Source organism: Phascolarctos cinereus, unplaced genomic scaffold (genome assembly GCF_003287225.1).
Source record: "Phascolarctos cinereus isolate Bilbo 61053 unplaced genomic scaffold, phaCin_HiC Scaffold_4;HRSCAF=312, whole genome shotgun sequence".
Classification (NCBI taxonomy): domain Eukaryota; kingdom Metazoa; phylum Chordata; class Mammalia; order Diprotodontia; family Phascolarctidae; genus Phascolarctos; species Phascolarctos cinereus.
In genome coordinates, this window is record NW_027555847.1 from 671,397,781 (window position 1) to 671,424,115 (window position 26,335).

The following is a 26,335-nucleotide window of genomic DNA, read 5'->3' on the forward strand; positions in this document are numbered from 1 at the left end:
CCGCTGCCTCTGGGGCCATCTCCAGTCCTCCTGATCTATGTCTGGCCACTGAACCCAGATGGCTCTGGAGGAGAGAGTGAGGCTGGTGACTTTGCACAGCCCTGCCTCACTTAAATGCAATTCACTTGCAAGTCATGACATCACCTTCCAGATGTCATGGTCCTCTTCAAGAACGAAGGACAAACGATAACCTGTAAGGAGTAGTAGTTGCTGCACCGGGGACCCAAATGGCCAGTTCCAATTGGGCAACACAGTTTCTTAGTTCGTTTGTTCGTTCCTTCCTTCCTTTCTTCCCTCCTTCTCTACCTTCCTCCTCTCCCTCTGTCCACATAGGGAATCATATTCTTATCTGTAGGGCTCTGTCCAAAGGAATATACATTTTGATTGCTGAAACCTCAAAATATGACTTGAGATTCATGGACTAGATTTCTTTTTTAAGGACCATGCCTTAAAATCACTCTGGCGCTCATTGATTGGCCAACAATAGGTCCCAGCCCCAGTTTCATTTGGTCATTGTTTGGGATATGTATACCTTTATTTTCTTCTCCTACTTTCTGTAAAATTCTATCTTTCTATGCTGCTTATGTATTCACACTCTATATGAGGTTGTGAAGCCAATGCTCTGGGCTCTCTGAAGTTTGGTGTTGTTTTTTTTTATACTGATGAGTCTGTGCTCTGAGCATAAATAAAGTCTACAGACAATTATCTCTGTATCATTTGTTGATTTGGTGATTGAGAACTAGTTGATAAGACCCTTCAATCATTTTTTATCCCATTTATAATTTGTTTAGCTTAAAAAAAACCAAACAAATTTGCAACTAGATATTCCATCTGATTCTTGGAATATGTGAAGTGCAGTTTGGAGTTGAGTGTTTCTGGGATGAATTAGCTGACTAGGCTGGAGATACACATACAGCTAGGACAGAGTCTACTCTCAAGAAGCTTATTACCTAACAAAGAACAGAAGGGATAAGAGAGTAAAGAGTTGTTTTATTCACATAAATGCTGCCTTGTGCCCCAAGCACAGGAAAATTCCTAGTCCATTAGGGGCTTCAGACTGTCATCACAAAAAGACTGAAAGAATTCTAGAACCTTAGAGATGGAAGAGGCTTCAGAGGGCACTGGGGCTAATCCTAGTTGAAGCAGGAATTTCTTCTCCAAAAACATCTCCCAAAAGCAGACATCCAGTCCCTGCCTGAACAACTCCAGGTACAGGGAACTCACTAACTTTTGAGCTCGTTCCACTTCAAATAGTTTTGATGCTGAAATCTGCCTCCCAATAACTTCCTTCTGTCACTTTTCTGAAGGACATGTCTGCTCCCTTTTCCTTCAGATGTTTGGAAAGTAACCATGTCTGTCCCCCACCATGGGTCCCTCTTCTTCATCCTCTCCAGATTCCACTACTGACTCTTCAGACTTTCTCTACCATCCCCTCAGGTACCTTTGCCCTCAGTTTCCTTTTGTGTGTTGTCTCCTCTCATTAGAAGGTAATCTCCTTGAGGACAGGATTGCTAAGGCAGTTTGGTCAGGGCAGAAGCTAGAGTTTTGGATCTACAGTCAGGAAGACCTGAGTTTAAACTCCACCTCAGATACTTTGTAGCTGTATGACCTTGGGTGAATCACTTAAATTTTCTAGACCTTAGTGTCCTCATCTCTGAAATGGTGGTAATAATAACCCCTACTTCCCAGGGTTATTGTGAGGATCAAAATAAAATATATATATGCATATACACATATACATACACACATACATATGTGTATGTATATGTATGTGTACACACACACACACACACACACACACACACACACAAACTTTGCAAAGTTAAAAGGGCTGTATAAATGTAGCCATCATTATGAGAAGCAGCCTAGCACAGTAGATAGAGTGCTGGGCTTGGAATCAGGAAGACCCAAGCTCTAATCCTGTCTCAGACACTTACTAGCTGTGTCACCCTGGGAGAGTCATTTACCCTCTGCCTCAGTTTCATCAACTGTAAAATAGGGATAATAACCACCTACTTTGCAGGGTTGTCATGAGGATAAAAAGTGCTTAGCACAGTGTATGGCACATAGCAAGTGCTATATGAATGCTCCCTTCCCTTCCCTTTTTGCTTGTATTAGTATTCCCAGGCTTAGCATAATACCTGGCACACAATACCTGCTTAATAACTGTTTATCAATGACTTAATTGGCCATGTATGCTTTTCTCCAGCATTCCCAGTTCCCTCAACCAAGGACCAAGAATAAAGTTCTTTCACTGTCAGAATGAAGATGACCTAGGGGCAGATGGAGCACCGGCCCTGCAGTCAGGAGACCTGAGTTCAAATCTGGCCTCAGACAGCTGACACTTACTACCTGTGTGACCCTGGGCAAGTCACTCAACCCAACTGCCTCACCCAAAAAAAAAAAAGAATATGAACTAAACAGTTTTTAAATAGGAGAGAGGCCACAGAAGATGAAGACATGCCTGGTTTTAAATAGGGTAGAGACTAGATCCTCTCAATCAGAAGCTGATATAGGGGAGTCGGAGGGCACAGGCCACAGTTTGCCAACCGCTGGTCTCTATCAATCATCTTCATTCTCCTTCACTTCAAACATGACTAAAACAAAATAAGGGTGAGGAAAGAGACTCCAGCCAAAGTGCGGAGATCCCCAAGGCAGACAGGAACTACAGGGGCGGGTCTAGTTAATAGTATGTGGAATTTTAATCATCTTAATCAACGTGTTATAAAAACCAAATAAGGGATGTTACCCCAAAAGAGAGAATTTTAAGAATCATGAAGGTTTTGTTCACTGTAAATTATAAAGAGCTCTAGACATATGAAGTATTATTATTATTATTATTATTATATTTCACTGATAGGCTTCAGAAGGCCACATTAGTCTTCTTAAGACAAATGTGGATTCTAAGCTGTACTTCATGTTTCTAAAGGTAGAAAAACTGTTGTCAAAAAATATGCCCATTTAATTCTGGTTTTCAAGTAACAAATGCTTTTTTATTAAACAAGGAAGGAATAAGGCTGAGTACCTGATATTTAGACAATGCCACATCCATGTTTCGGGGAAGAAAGTCCTTTTTCTCTTCTCGGCTCTATCAAGAGAAGAAGAGAAACAAAATGGAAAAGTTACAAGGAAATGGCTTACAGAGGCCTCTGGCCTGGGCCAGGTTGGCCAGGTACCCAAGTGAGGACAAAAGGAAAATGGTAGGGCTGAAATGACAGCGGGCCCAGTTGACACAAGGCTTGCCCCATGATGATGTATACATCTTTTCACTGAACGCAGTTCTTTTTATATTCTATCAAATAAACATCAGACGCAGAAGCCAAAAATTGAGTATGACTATAATGTTCAAAAGAAGCTATGTTCATTTTCTTTACATGCAATTAAATTTTGTTCAACATTTATAAAGTACCTACTAAGTGCAAGGCCTTGAGCTGGGGTACTGATACAAAGATTTAAAAAAATGAGCTTATATCACATTGCTCACCATCTTAGGGAGGGAGGGAGAGAAAAATTTAAAACTCAAAAGCTTATGGAAGTGACTATTGATAAATCAAAATAAATTAATAAACAAAGATTAAAAAATGATACTATCTCGGTTCCTCCTATTGGTTTTAATTTTTACTTACAACTTCACTAACGTGAAAATATGTTTAATGGGTATGTAAATGTAAAGCCTATATCAGATTGTGCACCGTCTGGGGAGGGTGGGGAGGAGGAAAGGGGAGAAAAATTTTCAACTCAAAAGCACATGGAAAAAATAAAAAAATTTAAATCAAAAAAAAAATGATACTATCTCTTCTCCTAAGAAGCTTCCTAGAGGGATGAGACATAAATACAGACAGTTAAAAATAAGGTAGTGTAAAAGGGACAAAGGAGGGATCCCGACAAAATGTTCAGAGGATCTTCCTAGCTTTGACACTCTGGGTTCTAAGGTCCTCTTCAATTCTGACATTCTGAATAGAAAATCTGAGGAAGAGGATTTTTCAAAGAATCTTCCTTCATGGGGTTTTTTTTAAACTCTTACTGAGTTATTTTTGTTCGGTTGGTTGGTTTTGGTCTTTTGGGTTGTTGCTGTCGTTTTTTTTAATCTCCTTCTTGGGGGCAGCTAGGTAGCGCAGTAGAGAGAGCATCGGTCCTGGAGTCAGGACCTGAGTTCAAATCAGGCTTCAGACACATAACATTCACTAGCTATGTGACTCTGGGTAAGTCACTTAACACCAATTGCCTTACCCCCCCCCCAAAAAAAATCTCCTTCTTACTGATCCATAGCTTTTCTGGTTCCAGAGCATCTTGGTACACATTTTATTTTGACACTCTCTCCACACTAAAGAGATTTGGAATTTACAGATTTTGTATTGTGACAACTTCTCATCTTCAGAAGCTTTTTATCTTAGGATGATAAAATCCTAGAACCTTAGAGCTTATCACTTCATGCCTGGATCATTGCACTAGCTGCTGGTGGGTCTGCCCGCCTCAAGTCTCTCCCCACTCCAATCCATCCTCCATTCAGCAGCTAAAGTGCAGGTCCAATATTGTCTCCCTCCACCCTCCTCCACTCAATAAATGCCAATGGCTCCCTATGTCCTCCAGAATCAACATAAAATGCTCTGTTTGGCCTTCAAAACCCTCCATAATCTTGCCCCCTCCTACCTTTCCAGTCTCCTTAACCTTATTACCCAACTCTTTGCTCTTGTAACACTGGCCCCCTCACTGTTCCATGAACAAGACACTCATCTCTTGGCTCCAGGCATTGTCTCTAGCTGTCCTCAGGCCTGGAATGCTCTCCCTTCTCTGCTCTGACTACTGACCTCCCTGGCTTCCTTTAAGTCCCAACTAAAACCCCACCTTCTTCAGAAAACCTTCCTAACCCTTCTTAATTCCACTGTCTTCCCTCTGTTGATTATTTCACATTTACCCTGTATATAGCATGCCACATAATAGGAGTTTAATAAATGTTTACTGAATGAATGAATGAAAGGTAGCACAAATGTAAGAAAATACATTTGCTCAGAATTTCATCTACCTCCACGTCACCCACATTCTTATTTATTAAGGCTCTGACCTAGAGACCTGGTTCATCTTCGAGCTGGCACATTAAGGTAGTGCTGGCCAACAGCTTCCCAAGTCCCACATTACCTGGGTATGATCTTTGAGTGTGCTGTGCTGCCCAGCGTCCCCGTGTGTGGCTGAAAGGCTGGCACAGCCTCGTCCGTGTACATGTCCCCATCCTGTCGGTGGTTCAAGCTGACCAAATCGGTCATGACCACCAGCCCAGTTTCCTAAGTGGAGGGAAACAGCCAAAAGAGCTTCATCATTTTGATGACTGTGTTGTCCTCCGAACGGCTGACAAGTATATAACCCCAGACACCTCCGTCTTCACACCAGCCCTTGTCAGTGCTAGACAACAAGATCAAACATTTTCATATCTGATTCGTTCTAGCATCCAAGTGGTGGCACAGACAAAGGAGAACCAGCACATTTGGGGGAATAACTAAACTGTCCACTTAGAAACTTAATAAGCAGATCATGGCTTGCCAATTCTGTGGAGCAAAAGAACACACTATAAACCTAACAAGATTTAATCTTTTCTCGAAAGTCTTTTACTGTCACCACTGAGGCTAGGAAAAACACTGAGCCTGGAGTCAGAAGACATGAGTTTGAATCCCAGCTTCATCACTCATTAGACATGTGACTTTTGGCGTGTCACAATCACTTTTAACCCTGGTTTCCTCGTGTATAAAATAGGGAGAGTAATATTTATACAGCCTCCCTTACAGGTTTCATTTGGGATCAGATAACAGTTGAGAATGTACATGCCTATATTAACCCATTTTCAGGAATGAGTTCTTCCGAAAAGATCAGCAAAACAAAACCAAAATAAGGCCCAGATTCCATTCGGTCCAATAAACATTTGCTGGTAGGAGCTGCCATGCAAAGGCAGGCAAGAAAGAACCTCTGAAGATTTCTGAGCGAAGGGATGACACGGCCAGATCGCCAGATCCAGGGGATACTAGTGAACGAAGAAAGGTGCACTGGATGTAAGGAGGGAAAACCTGCCACAGCTCAAGCCTGGTGGTAGTGACGGACTCTATTGGGCTGGGAGCAGTAATGACAGAAGATCGAAGGTGTGGGTGGGTCTAGGAAAGAAGACTGAACCCCTCACCAAAAGCATTGTCCTTACAGCCCTGTGAGATGGGTAGGAAAAGTAATATTATGCCCACTTTATGGATGAGGAAGCAAGAGAGGAAAAATGACTTGTCTAAGTACATGTCAGAAACAGAACCCAGGCCCCAGGCTTCTGACTACAAGTCCAGCATTTTTTCTACAAGCCTACATTCACCAAAAAGTTAGCCAAATTTTCAGCTCCCAATTTTTCCTTTGATACATGTTGCTTGGTGCAGTTAATATCTTAGCTCAATACATTTCAAAAAGGCCTTTTGGAAAAGGAGGAGAGGAGCTAAGGACAGTATTGCTTACAATAAATGCAAATCGTGCATCTTTTGCAATATCCCAGTGCCACGGGAAAACAGAGGAGCGGCGACGGCGTCTGTGGGTGGACATCCCTGGCCACCAGAAATGCCCATCTTCCTTGGGCATCCCAAAGGTATCAGAAACGTCATATTCCATTAATTCTTGGAAAACCTGTACGCAACCAGGAAGAAGGAGGAAGAGAAGAGAAAAGGAAGGTGAGAGACGCAAGAAAGAAAAGAGGACAGGGTCAGGAATTATTCAAAAATACTTTTGACCTATTCAGTTCAATTACAAAACACTTATCACACATCTCTTCTGTGCAAGGTACAATGCTAGGCCTTCGTGATACAAAGACAGAAATGACACAGTCCCCTCCCTCAAAGAGATTACACTAGTTGGGAAGAACAGCATGTTCACAGATAAGTAATAATAAGGTAGTTTGAGGAAAGAGAGAAGATTAAGGGGGAAGGTCAGGATATACCTTGTGTAGGAGGAGGTGGCACTTAAAAAAACTGAGCTTTGGAGGCAGTTAAAGGTTCTGAAAAGCAGAGGTGAGGAAAGAGGCCATCCCTGGTGCCAAGGCACCTGTTACAATTGTGATAGCTAAGTCTCTCAGTGTCTCATTGAGGTGAGGTGAGGGCCCTGGAGCTTTGGCAGAGCCTTCTAAATTGGAAAGGGTTCAGAAATAAATTGTGTCAGTAACATAACTACCAGCCAAGCAAAGTGCAGAGAGACTCACCATTAGGGTGGGGGTAGGGCTGACCACCAGAGGATGATTATTTTTTTTTTTTACCCATGGCAATTCAAAGACTATCAACTATGTTACAGAAGGGTTGGCATAAATGTTAGTATAGTGAGTACTCACAATGACAAAATCACTGTTCTTTGTAATACTGAGGTAAGTAAATCATGGAATCTGCTCACAGAGGCAGAGCAGGGCTACAATCCGCATCAGTGGAGGGATGGCCCATGTTTGATAGGGAGTTACAGATCTTTCCAAGTATCGAAGTTTTAGAAGCTTGTACTAAGTGTTAGGGAGGATAACTTTCAAAAAAGGTTACAGCATAGTTGGGGAGATAAAACACATCTGCATATGGATAAGATGAGAAAGCTAGATAATAACATAAAGTTAATTAGGAATATGAGCAGGTAGGTGGTGCAGTGGATAGAGCGCTGGGCCTAGAGTCAGGAAGACTCAACCTCGTGAATTCAAATCTGGCCTCAGACTCTTACTAGCTGTGTGGCCCTAGATAAGTCACTTCACCGTGTCTGCCTCAGTTTCCTCATCTGTAAAATGAGCTGGAGAAGGAAATGGCAAACCACTCCAGTATCTTTGCCAAGAAAACCCCAAATGGGGCCATGGAGAGTCAGACATAACTGAAAAATGACTGAAAAGCAACAATAACAAAATTAGGAATATGACATGTGCTAAATGAGTGGTCAGTGAATGTTAGAAGAGACGATGGAACACAGAACTCCCTTTGGGGTAGATGGTCAGGAGACATGGCCTAAAATAGGTTGATTTTAAGTTGGCCCTTAAAGGCTAGAAATGATTCTGATGAGTAAAGAAAGGAGAGACAGCATTCCTGCGGAGGATACAATATGAGCAAAAACAGGAGAGAGAATACAAAATCTGCTCTGACCAATTTGGGTGAAATATTGGGTTCTGATAGTGGAGTAACAGAAGAACAGGCTGAAAAGGAAGGCTGGGGCCAGACTACGAAGCGCTTTCAAAGCCACCAGGTTGGCTGTTGACGGTGATGAGTATTGGTAACTGAACTTTGGCAGCCTTCAGCTTTAGGCCCCTACCTCCTTACCTGGGCAGGGGTCAGCTGAAATCCTGTCTTGAGGAGATAGATACTCTTATCGACGGTCCCAATACAGACACAGCTTCTGTGAGCACCTCGGACCTTCACGTCAACCACATCTCCAGGTCTTGTCTCATTGGAGGAATATGTCACTGAAACCTGAGCAGAGACACTTCCCACTCACAGCTAGCAGGAAACCCCAGCCCCATGCCAAGCAAACTTCACTCCCTCTGTTTTCCTTCCCACTCTTAGGTCACCCTACCTGGTTTTCAAATGAGGCTTGGACTGCCAACTGCAGACTGTCTGTGATTCCTTCCCCATTCTCCCTTACATAGTATGCCAACAGGTGGCTGAGAGGAGCCATGCTGGGAGTGACTCGGAGATGTAGGTATGTCACACACACCTCAACCTCAGCAGCTGGGGTCTCTGGAGAAGTTGAGCAAGACACATTATTTTGCTAAAAATTTAAATGATTAAATTCCAAACTTGGCCAGAAAACTTGAAAGTATTAAAATGATGTGGATGCAAAAAAGAAACCCCCTAACCCTTAATGCCAACTCTAGTACTAAACGTCTTCTGGATGTTTGATAGCAACCTTGAGAAAATATACTTTCCTATTTGAACCCAAAGCTCCTATTCCCTTCTCCAGGGTCGGGTAATTCTGTTCCTCCTGTGATACACTTGAATTGCTTTTGAGCTAAAATGTACCAACAGCACCCAAATTCCCCTTTACCACTCTCCCTGGACTTTCTGGGAGCCCTCTAGCTGCTTGGAAGGCTCTGGGACTTAAATCATGATACTTGACTAGGAAAATGCTAGTTCTGATTACTGGTTTCTCCACATCACCTTTTTAGTTGTAGATTCTAGTAAAAGGGGGAAAAACCACATACACTATAGATAAGATGTCCATGTAGTACCAACTCTGATGTAAGTGCTTCACCTGCTCCAGGTAACACTCATGACAACATCATTCTCCCCCTGACTCCACTGACATCCATCTGTGAACACCCTACTCATCTTTCAAGGCCCAGCTCAAAGGTCACCTTCTCTAACAAGCCTTTAAAGGCCCCCAAAAGGGAAAGGAAATCCATCTCACTTAGGCTATAGCATATCCTAAGGGTAGAAGAAGCTTCGGGCTTGGAGTCAATAAACTCTGGCTCCACCATTTACTGGATAATTCACTTTGTCTTTCTGGTTCTCAGTTTACCCCTCTATAAAATAGAGATGATAATACATGTCCCATCTACCTCACAGGGTTGGGTGGGGAAAAAAGCATTTTTCTTAGTTTTCCCTCACAGGAAAGAGACCTTCAAGCTCTACAGAACTGGAAGTTATTCTTCACATGGCCAAAATCTAATTTGTGCCACATCTGTCTATATATGTGCCTTATCTCTTCCTAGAATGTAAGCCCTGTAAAGGCAGGCACCATGCTTCATTTATCTGCTTAGGTTTTTTTTAGCCTAGTATAGTGTTCAGCTTAATAATACTATTATGGAGAAAGGGAATTACCAATGGGGGAATGGTATGAGCAAGGCTTAAAGAGTGGACACTTAGGGACTGGTGTGACCACCTGGCTTATGTTTATGTTAGAGAATATCAGGTAATATCTTTGAAAATTTAGGTTAGGCCCAGACTGTGCATGGCCTTGACTGCCTAACTATGGAGTTAGGACTTTCTCCTGACGGTACTGGGGAGCCACTGATGGTGCCTGACAAGGCAAGGGCTGTGAACAGAGTAAGGTTTTAATTGCTCCATTGTGACTGTACTCACCTGTTCCTGGGAGGTGGGTTACATTGCTGGTCTGGTCTGAGGGGGGTACATCTCTCTTGCTTCTTTGCTGTGTGACATTGGCAGGCTGTAGGCCTGACTGCACAATGTTGCCTCGTGATGCAACTTCATAATATAAAGTAAAATCACAAGGACAGGTGGACTTTACGGGAAAATGGACTTCGTCCCCCACCTTAGGGAAGAGACAGCAGCTGAGAGGGAACCTGAGTTATGCTAAACAGAAACAGATGATACGAACACACGTAGATGTCAATGACCCTGAGCCCTCCCAAGTCCCCAGACAAAACGACACAACGTTGAGATGTCCAGAGGTGGGCATAGATGCCCTCCGCTCTCTGTCTTAGAACAGAATCTGTTTGCTTTGCCTTGATGGAGCCTAGCACATGAAGGAATGCATCAGTGGGGCACGTCACAGATGAGGTCCTACAGCTTTCAGATGGGGCTCAGATCTGAGAGTTCCCACATGTCCTGTGTGACAATCCCACTGCCCTCTTCCCTGCTCTGACCTGCTCACTCTGGAAGCCACATCTGAAGGGGGACCTTGATCATCTAGATCATATCCAGAGGACAGAGACCAGAAAGAAGAAAATGGGATGTTTAGACTAGAGGATTAGGTGGGCCAGGTTCACCTGCTTCAAACATCTGACAAGCCACCATGTGGTAAAGGGAAAGGACTTGTTTTGCATGGCCTAGGTGGGCAGGACAAGGGGCTTCAGGGAGACAGAGTCCATCCCTCAATTTAAGGGAGAACTTCCTAACCATCAGACGGATGGGCAGCAAAAGGAGGCTGCCCTCCTACCAGAAACACTGCAGAAAAGATTCCCGCCTCAGGTAGGGGCTGAGCCTGATGTCCTCTGTGGTTACTTCCAATGCTTACGTCACTCAAACTGCTCCGTTCAGTTTGGCTGCTGAAAAACCTTTCCTCAAGCAGCCATACTGGACATCATGTCAGCAAGATCAGCCTTGGCTGCCTGGGGTCTTTCCTGTGCTTTATGAAGATTACCCACCCAGGCCCAGGGCAGGAAGGAGTCACAGAGGCACAGATGCATTGCAGGAAGGGACTTCTGAGGCTATGCCAATCCCCTCACATTAGAGATAAGGATAGTGGGGCCCATGGAGGAGGTTAAGGAACTTGCCCAAGGTCACACAGGTCTTATGGACCAGCAGGCCCAGATTCAAGCCCTGGTCCAGTCATTTATTTACTAGCTGTGTTTCCTTGGACAAATCATTGATCTAATAACTAGCACTTACGTAGCAGCTACTCTGTGCTGGTCACTGTGATAGGTGCTTTGCAAATGTTATCTCATTTGACTCTCACAAAACCCTGAGAAGTGGGTGCTATTATTATCCCCATTTCACTGCTGAGGAAACTGAGGCAAATAGCAGTTAAATTACTTGCTCAGAGTCACACAGTTAGGAAGTGTCTGAGGCTAGATTTCAGATCAGTCTTCCTGACTCTGGGCCCAGGCTCCATCCACGGTGCTACCATCAGCCTCATATGATCTCTCTGTTCCTCTTCTCTCTGATGAGCACAACAATTCTGGTCCCATCTCACCAGATAGTTCCATGGAGGTGCTGTCCACCCCACCACTTTTTTTTTAAACCTTTTTTTTTTTAGGCAATTGGGGTTAAGTGACTTGCCCAGGGTCACACAGCTAGTAAGTGTGTCAAGTGTTTGGTCTGAGGCCGGATTTGAACTCAGGTACTCCTGACTTCAGGGCCGGTGCTCTATCCACTGCGCCACCTAGCTGCCCCTAAACCCCACCACTTTCACTGACCCATTGACTCTTCCCTTTCTCTTGGAATCTGTCTGAGTCAGAGGTTTGGGAGCCCTGACAGTCAGAAGTTGCAAAAGTGTGAGGAAACACTAGGAATAATGGCTTTTCCTGGCAAGAGAGGAAAGCTGGTGCCCTTCTCAGAGCCGTGACGGCAGCAGCTGCTTTCTTACTCCTCTACAGCTCAATTCTCCCACCTCACTTACTGTACTAACACAAATGAGATGATGTGTTCAATCACAAATGCTTATTAACTTGTTATCACCTACTACATGCAAGTGGCTATGCTACATGTTATTTAAGTGTTACGTAAATGTCAGCTATTGATTTTACTATTAAGAAATCTGACTGATAATTTCAGAAAAGCCTGGAAAGACTTAAATGAACTGATGCAAAGTTAAGTGAGCAGAACCAGAACAGTGTACACAGTAACAGCAATATTGTATGATGATCAATTGTGAATGATTTACATATTCTCAGCAATACAATGATCCAAGACAATCCCAAAAGATTCATGATGAAAAATGCTATCTGCCTCCAGAGGAAGAACTGATAGAGTCTGAATACAGACTGAAACATACTATTTTTCCTTCTTTTTTCCTCCACAAAATGACTAATATGGAAACATATTTTATATGACTGCACATTACAACCCCTATCAGATTACTTACCATCTCAGGGAGGTGTGGAGGAGAGGAAAGGAGGGAAAGAACTTGGAATTCAAATTTTTTTTTAAATGGATGTTAAAAATTGTTTTTTACATATAATTGGGGAAAAATAATTATTAAAAAATAAAAAATAAATCTGACCTGGTAAGATCTTCTACTTTGAACCATAGAAATAAAAGTAAATAATATTAAATTATAGGATGATGGATTTTTTTAAAAAAATTAAAGTTTTAGTGATGTTTTTATACCTTTTACATTACAATTATTTCCAGCTCACTCCTTTGCCCTCCTTACCCAGTCCCAAGTGAGCCTTCTCTTGTAACAATAAAAAAAAATATGTATGTATTATACATGCATATGTATATATGTATAAGAAAAGAAAAACACCTCAGCAGCCATGTCTAACATCACAGGCAACATTCCACACCCACAGCCTTCACCTCTCCACTTCTCAAAGGAACAGAGTGGGGTCTATTTTCTTGTCTTGTCTCTAGGGCCATGACAACATATTACAATCACATTTAGCTAAAATAAAATTAAAGAGTTTTAAGAGCTGGAAGAACCTTTAGAGGTCACCTAATGCACCCCACCCCCACCCCATCAAAAGATCGGCCAAAACAAAACGGGCGCCCATTACTTAGAGAATGGCTAAACTAAGTGTGGTTCATGAATGCGGTGGAACATTACTGCACTGAACTAAATGAAAAACCTGGGAACACTCGTATACGTGAAACAGAGGGAAAAGAGCAGAACCAGGTGGACAATTAACACACAGGCCAAAGGACTGAGGAAGCAGGTCCGAAAGACTTCAAAGCACCAATCAAAGCAGGGCCTGCGGTCACACTTTGGCAGAAGACCAATGATGATGCCTGCCAGCCTTCCATCTCCTGGCAGAGAAGTGGAGGCCTGCACGTACAGAACGAGGCTTGACCTTTTAGCTATGGCCCATGCGTTGGTTTGATTGATTTGTTATAAGAGAGGGCTTCTTTTTTTTTGTAGGAGTCAGGGAAGTGATGGGGACAAAATTTTTTTTTTAAAGAAAAGTATATCAACAAATGGCAGTTCAAGCTCGGCACTGGTGACAGCGAGTACAACATCTCAAAGGCAACCCATTTTATTTTCAGATCTCTCACTGCTAGAAGTTTGTCTTCCTATTAAGACAAATCTGTGATCCTGTCACTTTAGAGCCATGTGACAGAAACTTACTTCCTGTTCCTCAAGATGGCCCAAGAGAAGCAAGGGAAAGAAAAAGAAGAGAAGATCCTAAGACAAGAACCTCCTAGCCCTCCTAGTCTAGGAGAGAGGATGCTTGGGTTCTAGTTCCATCTCATCCATTAATCAGCTATACAGACCCGGACAAATCACGAACCTTGTGGACTTCCATTTTCTTACCTGTAGAATAAAGGGTGTTGGAAAAGATGACCTCTGAGGGCCCTTCCAGCTCTGACATTAACTCACATTGTAATCATTAACATAGCTGGGACACATAATCCTAAATCCCAAAGAAGTCATGTGATAAATGTATTTACATCCTAGAGTTCATAAGATGACAACCTCAAAACTGGCCTAAGCACTCATCTACATCCTAAGAATTTCCGATTGGAAAAGAGAACATTTTTACTTGGCTAGAAACACAATTAAAAATTCATCATGTGAATAATTCATAAGACAGTGCCTGCTAACATACTAATAAAGCTTCTGGATGAAATGATGGAATTGTTTCTGCAAAAAGTCTTTGGCTAATTGGAACACACAGTAACGGGAGCTGAAGAGCCTCTGTTCCCACAGTTGTAAGAAAGGCCTTTTCCAGCTTTCCCACAGTGGAATTGGTTTAAATCAGAGCATAACAAGAACAATGTGTCCAGATTAGCTGTGCAGAATCCCATTTGTGTTTCCTTCCCAAGGAAGTCCTGTAAAATATGAACTACCCATTCAATTCATGTAAAATGCAGTAGCTACAAAACCTCATTTAGACTGAACTGACCCTCACCTTGAGATGAGCAGCCTCACATCTGGGCTTTAGCTTCTGTGACTGTGAAGCACCGTTCTCAAGATACTGACAGGTGCCATTTGTAGAGATTCAAAGTCTATAGTAATTGGTTATCACTAACAAGCAACACCTTGGCTAGAACCCAGGGAGAACCTTCAGCACAGGCTGGCTGTGAGGCCACCGACAAGGAATGCAGCCCGGAGAACAATGGAACTTTGCCCCCTTGCCTGACTCACGCATACAAGTGCCCAATGTCAATGTGAAATTGTTACAGAGGCAGCATGGGATCCCAGGGGTTAGAACTGGGGCAGGGGAGCGGTCTGTGGGGTCATCCAGGGGTGGGGAAAAGATATTCCATGGGAAGTTCTACTCCAAGCTCCAAAACTGACTTGCTCTGTGACCTCTGACATGTCCCTTCCCTTCTCTGGGCCTCAGTTTCCTCAATTACAAAATTAGGGGGTTAGACTGGATTATCTCTAATATTTCAACATCCTGCCACAGAAAAAAATCCTGGATTTAGATGAGTTCAAATCCTGACTTTGCCTCTTATTACTTGGGGGACTTTGGTAAATCATTTAGGTTCTTTGGGGCTCAGTTTCCTCATATGTAAAATAAGAGTTGAATCAGATGATCTTTAAAGTCCCATAGGCTCTAAATATATGTTCCTGATCCAGCTAGTTCCAAAATTCCTAAAGCAGTAGAGAGAATATTGTATTTGGAGACAGAAAATTGGTTAGGTTCGTCTTACAGCTCTCATACTTCTTATCTGTGTGGATTAACGCCCGCCCCCCCCCCGGCCCCGAACCTCAGAGTCATTCCCTGTAAAACAAGGACAGGAAGAACTAACTCAGGATTTTGTGAGGATCAGATGAGATGATGGATGGGAAAACACTTTGTGACCATGAAATACTTGTAAAGGGGAGTTGCTCTTCACTGGGTGACAGAGAGGAGTCGTTTTCTGTGGATAGACTAATGATGCTTTTCTACAAAGCCAGGGTAGATCTAAGCAGAGCCCCCAAGAAACAAGACACAAACTCAAAACTCAGCTCTTGCCTTGGCTTTCCTACAATGCTGGGAAAGGATTCTCTGTCTTCAGCACAGAGATCCATTGTCTGTCACCAGGATTAAAGAGCCCTGATGACAGTCTTCCACCATCATCCTCTGCCAGTGTCTAGCAGTGTGATGGGAAGACAGCCAAGCGAGTAGAGCAACCATTCCGGAAGGTGTGTCCTACCAACCCAGAAAGGGTCCAAGTATGAAGCCAGCACTGGACTTGTGCACACAGCCTGTTAGCCAAGGATCACCTCAGCCTTTACTCAAAGGCTGGCCACAGGGGCTGGCTTGACAGCCATGGTGACTCTTCAAGGGCTCAGTGGAGGGAAGAGCCAATATAACAAAATCACAGTGCTTTTAAAGTAGCTTGGAGTCACAGAATCTGAGAACTGGAAAGGACCACAAAAGCCATCTCATCCATCCTGCACTTAACAAGAGGTACGTACATACATCCATGCAATCTCCATGAGACATGTGGTGTTTGGTAACGCACTACTTTGTGGGGCAGCCCATTCTCCTTTTGGATAGGTAGCTCTAATCGTCAGGAATTTTTTCTTTGCACTGATGTAAAAATCTGCTTTTGCACTGCTCCTAGTTTTGTCTGCCAAGCAGAACAAAGCTAATCCCCATTCCACAGGACAGCCCTGCAGAGAGCTGAACACAGATTATGGCCCCCACTAAGTTTTCCTCTTCTCTAAACTAAACATTCTCCATTCCTTTAAACCAGTGGTCAGTAAACTACCAAATGTAAAAATCATATTTGGCCCATGGGTGGGACACAAACAAGTGGTGGGCTGGATCCAGCCCCGTAGGTCACAGTTTGCCGACCCCTGTATCTCGTGGTCTCTGGTTTTCTCCTGATCTGGTTGCCCTTCCCCCACTCGCTCATACACTACTTGTCGAGGTCCTTCCTAAAATGTGGCACCCAGAACTGAGCACAGAGAGGGCTGGACTCTCACCTCCTTCGGGCTGGGCCCTGTGGTTCTCTGAGACATTTCAGCTTTCTTGGCTGCAACATCACACTGCTGACTTGTAGTGAGCTTGCGCTCCACCAAAGGCCCCATGCTATTCAAGTAACCTCAGCACAGGCCTCAGTGAGGGTTCCTCCATTCTATGCTTGTACAGCTGATTTTTTAAACCCAAGAACTGGACATTATATTTGTCCCCATTAAATTTCATCCTGTTAGATCCATCATTGTAGAGTGCAAGGCAATCCTTACCTGAAAGGATGAGTCAGGAGCCTGGAGCTGTAGGTAGCATTTACTTGGGGGAGTACCAGCTGCTAATAGATAAATAGTTGGGGAGGTACTGGTTCCCAGCAGGTTTTCCATCAATTGCTAACACTTTTGTCTGAAGAAAAAATACATTTGAATATTAATGCACATGTTTTCCAGTCATTCTCCTGCCTCTGTTCCTGTGATCTTGCTGGTATTCCAACTTACAGCTCAATGGTTCTTCCACATTATTCCAAAAAAGCCAAAATGGCTCAGACCCAGAAGTAGTAGCACCAGGGGCAAAAGACTAGGGTTGGGGCTGGTTCACTCAGCAGAGTCTCCTTTCTCTGACATGGACTTACACACTCACAGTCACTTCCCACTCACCACCAATTATGCTCCCATCCAAGCTCGGGTCCTTTGGCTTCTCCCTGAACACTCTCCTTTCCTGTGTGGAGATGGCTTCAGAACCGTTCATCTGATATTTACACCTGCCAGTGCCTCATAAACACCCCACCTCCCAAAATGCTCACACTGCCCTCTGGGCAGCAACACCGGGACTCAGAGTCCACATCTTTTCAGTCCTGGAATACATCTCCATGCATCCAACAGGGAATCCATTCGAGGATCTGACTCAGATGATCTTCCTCCTCTGTTTAATCTAAACACGGAACCAGCTCTAAGGGCAGACATGTGGACATGCTTCCTGCCTTCAACTTACTCCTCAATCTTGACTATCCACTGTGCACACAACTGGATGGTCATTCCAAATGTGTTGGAATAGTCATATGAATTCTGTCTGTCTCACACACAATAATCACTCCATCTCAAACATACCCAAGGGCCCAGCTCTCTATGTCTGTGACAGAGAAGATACTACACTTGATAAATATGATTTTTTGGGTCTGGACTTGTGGTTTCACTGGTATCGAGAACTCCTGGGGAGGTACTCTTAACAGCGACAAAGTAGAGAGACCCTTGGACCTGGTGTCAGGAAGACGTGAGTTCAAATTCAGTCTCAGACACTTCCTAGCTGTGTGACCCTGAGCAAGTCGCTTTAACTCTGTTTACTTCAGTTTCCTCATCTGAAAATTGGGGATCATAACAGCACCGCCCTCCCAGGGTTGTTGTGAGGAGCAAATGAGACAATATTTTAAAGTCCTTAGCACAGTACCTGGCACACAGTAGGCATTTAATAAATGCTTATTTCCTTCCATCCTAGATACACACATGCATACACATATATGTACACGTGTCACATATACATAAATAACAAAGCCAAAGTTGTTCTCCAACATATATGCCAAGTTCCCCTTTAACACAGGAAGTCCCCTTATGCTTACGCCTAAATGACAAGGTATACTCACCTCTAGCCAAACATACTGGGCAGTGGGGGGGATTGTGGGGATCTCAAAATCCACTACACCTCCTTGAGAAAGTAATTCACTGGTGTAAACATTGTCCTTTGGAGTCAACTCAGCTTTGATGCGGACTAACACTCCATCGGCTGGGGTGCCATCAGGGTAAGATGCTTCCACCTGGACAGCATTTAAACAACAGAACATTTAGGAACGTACATTTTTATTTTTATTTTTATTTTTTTTTGGTCTAGACAATGGGGTTAAGTGACTTGCCCAGGGTCGTACAGCTAGTAAGTGTTATGTGTCTGACGCTGCATTTGAATTCAGGTCCTCCTGAATCCAGGGCCAGTGCTCTATCTACCGTGCCACCTAGCTGCCCCTAGGAATGTATGTTTTTTAAAATAATTTATAATTACACACTTGATGATTCAAGAAAAAGCAGTTAACCACACTAGAATATGGACTAATGAGACAGTGTTTTACAAGTAAAAGTTTGGGAACTAAATCCTCCCAAATTACTACTATACATACCTGTTGGCCAAATGATACCACTGTGAGGCATATATGCTAAAGAGAAAAGACCTATATTAATAGCAGCACTCTTTACTGTAGCAAAGGCTTGGAAGTAAAGTGGGTGCTCAACAACTGGAGAATGACTGAATAAATTATGATATATGAATGGGATATAAAGGACAGATGGAATATAATATATATTATTTTATACATATATAACATAAATAATATAAAGATAGATTCAGAGAAACTTGGGAAGATGTACATGAACTGATACACAGTGAAGTGAGCAGAACCAGGAAAATAATTTATACGATGATTATAACATTATAAAGGAAAACAAATTTGAAAGACCTAAGAACTATGACCAATGTTATAAACAATTTTAACTCCAAGAAGTCTACTCGTCACCTCTCGGCAGAGAGATGATAGGCTGTTGGTGTAGAAGGAGATAATACATTTTCATATGACAATACCTGCTCAACTATGCTTCCACGCTACGGGGAGGACTTCTGTTTCTGGCAGGAGGGTGTGTGTGTGTGTGTGTGTGTGTGTGTGTGTGTAGGGAGCAGTAATGATTAAAAAAAAGAAAAGCATATCAATGGAACATTTAAAAACACACAAAAGAGAGAAGTAAGTTCAGAAAAGAATACAGAAAAGTAGGGCAGTGTTGGCACTATCATGTTCAATTGAATATGTACTTTTAAAAATCCCAAGCTGTATATAACAAATTCATGTTTCTATATACAGTCCTCTTTTTCTGTTCTTTGTATATGGACATATGAATGTTTGTTGATTTTTACAATAAAAATTTAATTAATTTTTTAAAAATTGCCTACAGTCACATAGATAGTAAGTAGCAGAGCCTGAATTAAAACATGATTCTAAATTCAGTGCTCTTATAATATGTAATTATATCAACAGAGGCAGAACGTCTTAGATAAAATATAGTTTTTATTTAAAAACCTTTAAAATCATAAATATAAAAGGGCAATTCTTAATATGATAAAAACTGCAAATGTCAAACCAAAAGCTAGCTTTATTTGTAATGAAGAAACACAAAAAGCTTTCTCAGTAAAAATAGACATAAAGCAAGGATATTCCTTCTCTCCATTACTATTAGTAATGATTATAGTAGCAACAGCAATAAAACAATAGAAATTATTAAATAGAATTAGTAAAAGGAATGAATGAATAATGCTAGGCACTAAGGATACAAATAGAAAAGCAAGACAGCCCTGCTGTCAAGAAGTTCACATTCTAATGATCCAACCATTTTGGAGAGCAATTTGGAACTATGCCCAAAAGGCTATAAAAATGTGCATACCCTTTGACCCAGCAATAGCACTTCTAGGGCTATATCCCAGACAGATCATACAAATGGGAAAAGGACCCACATGTACAAAAATATTTATAGCAGCTCTTTTTGTGGTGGCAAAGAATTGGAAATGGAGAGGATGCCCATCAACTGGGGAATGGCTGAACAAGTTGTGGTATATGAATGTAATGGAATACTATTGTGCTATAAGAAATGATGAACAGGCTGACTTCAGAAAAACCTGGAAAAACTTGTATGGTGTGACGCTGAGCGAAGTGAGCAGAACCAGAAGAACGTTGTACACAGTAACAGCCATGTTGTGTAATGACTAATATTGATAGACTTAACCCTTCTCAGCAATACAAGAATCTAAGACATCTCCAAAGAAAGAACTATGGAGTTTGAAAGCAGATTGAAGCATGCTATTGGCTATTTTTTTCTTCTGTTGTGTTTTGTTTCCTCTTTCTGGTGGTTCCTCCTATTAGTTCTAATTCTTACAACATCACTAATGTGAAAATGTTTAATAGGAATGTATATGTAGAACCTATATCAGATTGCGCACCATCTTGGGGAGGGAGGTGGGAAGGAAGGGGGAGAAAAATTTAAAACTCAAAAGCTTATGGAAGTGATTGTGGATAATTCAAAATAAGTTAATTAAAATTTTTAAAAAAGAAGTTCACATTCTAACGAGAAGATGATATATTTAGGAGGTTTTAGCTACAAGTCACACAAAAAGGTCCCATTGCTGCTCAGGATGCTGCAGCAAAGCAAACAGCAATGCATGTTTTTTACTGTCATTTCCATTAATAAAAACTTATTGCTTTTCTGTTGAACCATTTGACAGCACAAAGGATTTTGTTAACAAGAGCCTTCTTTCAAGGGGGGTGGGTCTTCAGTAGCTACGGCTGCTGAGGCAAGGACTGCATCACGGGTAGAGGAAGTTCTCAGGTCACATCTCCAGAAGGACTGCCTTTTGGACTGTGGCTAGGGGGGCACAGCTGGAAGTAGGGCTGGTAGTCAGAAGGGAGAGTGCTACTGCTCAGGGCTCCTGGACTTAACTGCCCAGCACTGATAGTTGGTCAATGGTTGGTGGTGGTGGTGGCATACTTGGCAGCCTCCTTCACAAGAGTTGGTCCTCTCATTGATGAATGCAAAGGCCAAGTTGGCAGTCGGGCCAATAGCCTAGGGTAGGGAAACACTGCTATCCCTGGGGCTCTTGAGGTGAGGGTCCTGGGTTTTCTTGACCATGAGCTGAGGGAAGATGAACACTGAAGTAGTTTTCTCAGCCTGACACATGCAGTCTTCTGTCTGTTCCTCAAGATGCCTTGCTGCTTCTGCTAGACTGATTTTCCTGTTCTATCAATTCTAGCTGGTTGACAGCAGGTGGTAGTGCTGGTGGTACTTGGGTAAATTCAGGTTCCTCTCCACAAAGTTGCTCCCCTAGATGACAGATGGTGGTTGCCAGCACTGGGGCAGAAACAGGACCAGCGTTCTGGGAGGCACAGCTATTCCTGGACTTCTTAGGCTAACCTACTCACTGGAAGCAGCTGGTCGGCAGCTGGTGCTGGGGATGGTGAGTCTCTTCTCCACAACAGTGTTCTCCCTTAGTGGTGGCAGGGATCAAGCAGGAAGCAGGGCTGGTGTTCTGGAGAGCACTACTATTCCTGGGCTTCCTGAACTGACAATCCTGGGCTGTCTACACCAGGGCCTGAGGGGAGACAGTAGTTGGTGGTAGGAGGTTGACCCACCTGAAATATTTTGCCTCCTGTGTCTGCTTTAGCATTCCTTGTTGCTTCAGAGACAAAATGATCTCTATTTGTGACATGGCGGTTTACTCAGAAAACCCCAGAAAACCAACACATAGAATAACTGAGACAACAAATAGCTCTGATAAAGTAATAGGGTATAAAATAAATTTTTAACAATTATCACTATTTCTACATAACAATAAGAAAAAAACAGAAAGAAATGGATGAAATCTTACTCAAAATAACTACAAAATAGGTGATAGTTGATTTATGAACCAAGATACGTTCACAAATTATATAAATATAATTATGAAATACTTGTTACCAAAATAAAGGAAGATCTAAGTAATACAGGAAAATGGAAGGGAATGCTCTTCACAATTACGGCTTGGAAAGAATTTTTGCTAAACAAAGAAAAGAGATGATCATAAAAAAGGGATAGTTTCCATTACATGAAATTGAAAAGCTTTTGTATAAACAAAATCAATGCAGCTATGATAAGAAAGGTAACTGTCAATTGAGACGGAAAATCTTTTTATCAAGTATCTTTAGTAAAGGTTTAGTAGTGAAGGTAAATAGGGAATTTAATATAAATATTTAAGACGAAGAGCCATTTCTCAATAGTAAGTGGTCAAAGAATATGAATGGTTTTAAAAATAACTGACAACTATCAACAACCATATGAAAACTATATAACTAATAATTAAACAATTCTGAGGTTTCATCTTCATTCCAGAAAATTGACTAAGAAGACAAAAGATGAAAACAGTCAATACTGGGGAGGCTACAATAAGGAACACTAATGCACTATTTGGTGGAGTAATGACTTGGAAAACAATTTTGAATAATGTGAGTAACCTCATTAAATTATTCAATGACCCAGGAATCTCACTGTTAGGCAATAAGACAACACCTTGAAGACAATAAGAAAAAAATCTCATAATATTCATGGTCGCTCTTTGTGTGTTAGCAAAGAACTAGAAACAATCTATGTGTTCATCAATTGAGAAACAGTGAAATAAGTTATGGTAGAATGTAATGAAACATTGTTATACCAGGAGAAACAATATACACAAAGAAATGTGAGATGACTCCCAGAGATATCTTAGATTCTACATGTCTAAGACTGAACTCATTATCTTTCCCCCCTCCCAAACTTCCCTATTTCTGTCATACACCACCATCTTTTCAGTGTCACAGATCTGTAAGCCCAGAATTATCCTGGATTCTTCCAGTTCGCTGCTGATTCTTGCCATTTTAGCCTTCCTCACATCTCTAGAATCCAATCCCTTCTCCTCATACAACTACTGCCTTCATTCAGATTATCATCTCCTCCAGCCTACTGCTACTGTGACAGTCTTCTTATTGATCTCTCTGCTTCCAATCTCTCACCGCTCTGGTCCATTTTATACAATACTGCCTTGGGAATTTTCTTTAAATGCATACAGAATATCAATTCCTCTGGTTAGCTTTAAAAGTCCAACACACTGTTCCCAACCTCTCTTTTCAGGCTCAGTGGACACTTCCCCTCCTGCACTCTGTGATGAAGCCAAACAGACCTTCTCCTTGTTCTTCAATCACCACACTCCTTCTACTGACTTTGCACGGACTGCTTCCCACACCTGAGATGTATTCCTTCTTTACCTCCATTTAATACAGTCTTTCTTTTCCTTTAAGATGCAGCTAGACATGGTCTTCTACATGAATCCCTTCCTGATCTTCCCAACTACTAATGCCTTTTTCTTATAGTACCACATGTTCAACTACTTTGTGTGTGTGCATATATATGTATGTATGTATATGTGTATATATATATATATACACACACACACGCTTTAAATTTGTACTGTACATATTTTTATATGCACTTGTCTCTCCTATTAGAACGTAAGCTCACTGAAAGTAGGTATGTTTCTTTCTTTGTACTTGCCAGTGCCTAGCACATAGCAGGTATTTAATAAATAATTATAAATTCACAGATTGAATGCATCGTTACACAGTGAAGTGGTCAGAACCAGTGAAAAACATCTCACTTACTCACAAAATTTGAGAGCTGAGAGGGACCTTAACAGCCATTTAATTCAAGTTATACATGAAAGAAATCCCCACTATGACTAATAAGCAGTCATCCAGTCTCCAAAGAGGGAGACTCAACCCTTCTCCAGGTAGCACATTCAACTTTTGTATCACTCCACTTATCAGGAATTATTTACTAATATCAAGCTTTAATTAATCCCTGTGCAGTTTTACCTATGGCTCCTGGTCCTGCCCTCCAGGACCAAAGAGAACAAGCTGAATTCTTTCATACAGCAGCCCTTCAAACACAGCTATTCTATCTTTCTTTGGCCTTCTCTTCTCCAGGATAAATATCACCAGTTCCTTCAATCAATCCTCCTTTGACATGGACTTACAACCATCAAACATCCTGGCTGCCCTCCTCTGGACACTGTCTAACTTATCAACATCTTTCTTGAACTGTGGAACACAGGACTGCACAGAATGCAGTCCTCCAGATGAGGTCTGACAAGGCCAGGCTACAACGAGATTATCACCTCCCTACTTCTGGAGGTTTTGCCCCTCATTGTATTCCAAGATTTCATTAGTTTTGGGGCTGCCATAGCACACTGCTGACTCATTTTACAATAAGCTGGGAGTACACTAAAAATAGGCAGCTAAGTGGTGCAGTGGATAGAGCCCTGGAGTCAGGAGGACCTGAATTCAAATCGGGCCTCAGACACTTACTAGCTACGTGATTCTGGGCAAGTCACTTCACCCTGTTTGCCTCAGTTTCCTCATCTGTAAAATGAGCTGGAGAAGGAAATGGCAAACCACTCCAGTATCTCTGCCAAGAAAACCCCAAATGGGGTCACAGAGAGTCAGACACAACTGAAATGACTCAACAACGACACTGAAAAACAAACTTTGTCTTATCCTGCCTCTTATACTTAAAAGGCTGGTTTTTCTTTTGTATGCAAGTTTCAGATAGTGCATTTATCCCTGCTGAATTATATTAGATTTATCCCAGTGCTCTAACCTGTCAGGACCTTTTTGTACTTCAACTCTGTCATTCAGGGTGCTAGCTCTCCCTCCTAGCTGAATGACGTCAGCAAATCTAATGAGCACATCATCTATGCCTTTTATCTAAGTCACTGATGAAAATGTTAAACAGCACAAGGCCAAGCACAGACCTCCGGAGCAGCACTTCTTAAACTGAAAAATCTGGCAATAGTAAAAGGTTTCTGAACATGCAACGACTGAAAATTAATTCAAAATCAAACGCATAATGAATCCGAGGCATTTCTGGCAGTGCTTGCCCCGTAGCTTCGCACAACTTCACCGCAGCCTTGGTTCTGAACACACAACATGTGCACCTTGCACTGCACATGCTGTCATGCCATATAATGGCAATGAACACTGCCGAAATGAGAAAAGGGGTCATGAATGGAAAAAGTTTAAGAAGCCCTGCTCTAGAGCACTCCACTGGAGATCTCCTGCCACCTTGTCATGGAACCATTAACAACTACTCTTCAAATGCAGACATCCTACCAGTTCTGAACCCCTCTAATTGTATTGCCATCCCATCTACTTATCTCTGTCTTCTAGAATAGTATGAGAAGCTTTGTAAAATCTAGGTAACACGGATCTACCATCTACTAGTTTAGTAATTATGAAAAAAAAAAAAAAAGAAATTGGGCTCATCTTGAATGACCTAGTCTTGGTGAAGCTTCACTCCTTTTCTTTCTAGATCAAGGGTAGGGAACGTGTGGCCCTCTAGGTCCTCAAGTTGGGTCCTTTGACTGACTTCAAACTTCACAGAATGAATCCTTTCACTGGGGATTTGTTCTGTGAAGTTTGGATCTGGTCAAAGGGCCCCACTTGAGGACCTAGAGAGCCACATGTATCTTCGAGGCTGCAGGTTCCCCACCCCTGTTCTAGATAATCACCAACTGTCTCTTTAGCGATCCTTTCTACAATTTTCCCAGTCCCAGAACTCAAGCCTACTGGCTCATAATTTGCTGACTCTGTTCTTTTGACATGTTTTAAAATTGGGATATTTGCTCTCATCCAATCTTGTGGTACCTCTCCTATTTTCCAAGATCTTTCAAATATTACTGACTGTGACTAAGCAATCACATATGCTAGCTCTTTCAGTACTTAAACACCTAATCTGGTCTAGGTTACTTGAATTCATCACTGTTCCCTGCCATCTTCATAACATCCTCCTGAGCTTCAGAATCCACCTCCCACGTGGCACTTCACCTACTGCCCTGAGCACCTGGGCTTGCAATTGGTGAGCCTTCACCATTTCTAGCTTGGCCCAGATCCTCAAGTTGCTTTTCCCTGATCACCTCTATGACATGATGCTGCAACGCCCCTGCTGCTGTCCCTCTATGGCTTTAGGAAGGGAAATTAAATCGTCAATGCTCCCAGCCCTGGAAAGGAATCATTGAACAACTGCTCCATCACTTCATTCACCATTTCAAAACCTTCTTCCCTAGTCAATCTTCTCTGTATACGCTGCCCCCTATTAGGATAAAAATTCCTTAAGGCCAAAGACTGTCTTGCTTTTTATTTTTGTATCTTCCAGCCTTACTTAGCACAATGCCTGGCACACAGTAAGAGTTTAA

At 42.2% G+C, this 26,335-nt stretch overlaps 1 protein-coding gene across 1 annotated transcript in view; it reads right to left on the minus strand.

Annotated features, from left to right (window-relative positions):
- The window catches only part of CPAMD8 (C3 and PZP like alpha-2-macroglobulin domain containing 8), a 156,282-nt gene that overhangs the window by 89,291 nt on the left and 40,656 nt on the right, over positions 1-26,335 (minus strand). The window contains 9 exon segments of the mRNA XM_020969351.1: positions 3,026-3,088; positions 5,137-5,279; positions 6,478-6,642; positions 8,289-8,438; positions 8,542-8,705; positions 10,050-10,239; positions 16,774-16,821; positions 16,823-16,903; positions 18,135-18,305. Of these exon segments, the coding sequence (XP_020825010.1) occupies positions 3,026-3,088; positions 5,137-5,279; positions 6,478-6,642; positions 8,289-8,438; positions 8,542-8,705; positions 10,050-10,239; positions 16,774-16,821; positions 16,823-16,903; positions 18,135-18,305 (1,175 nt within the window).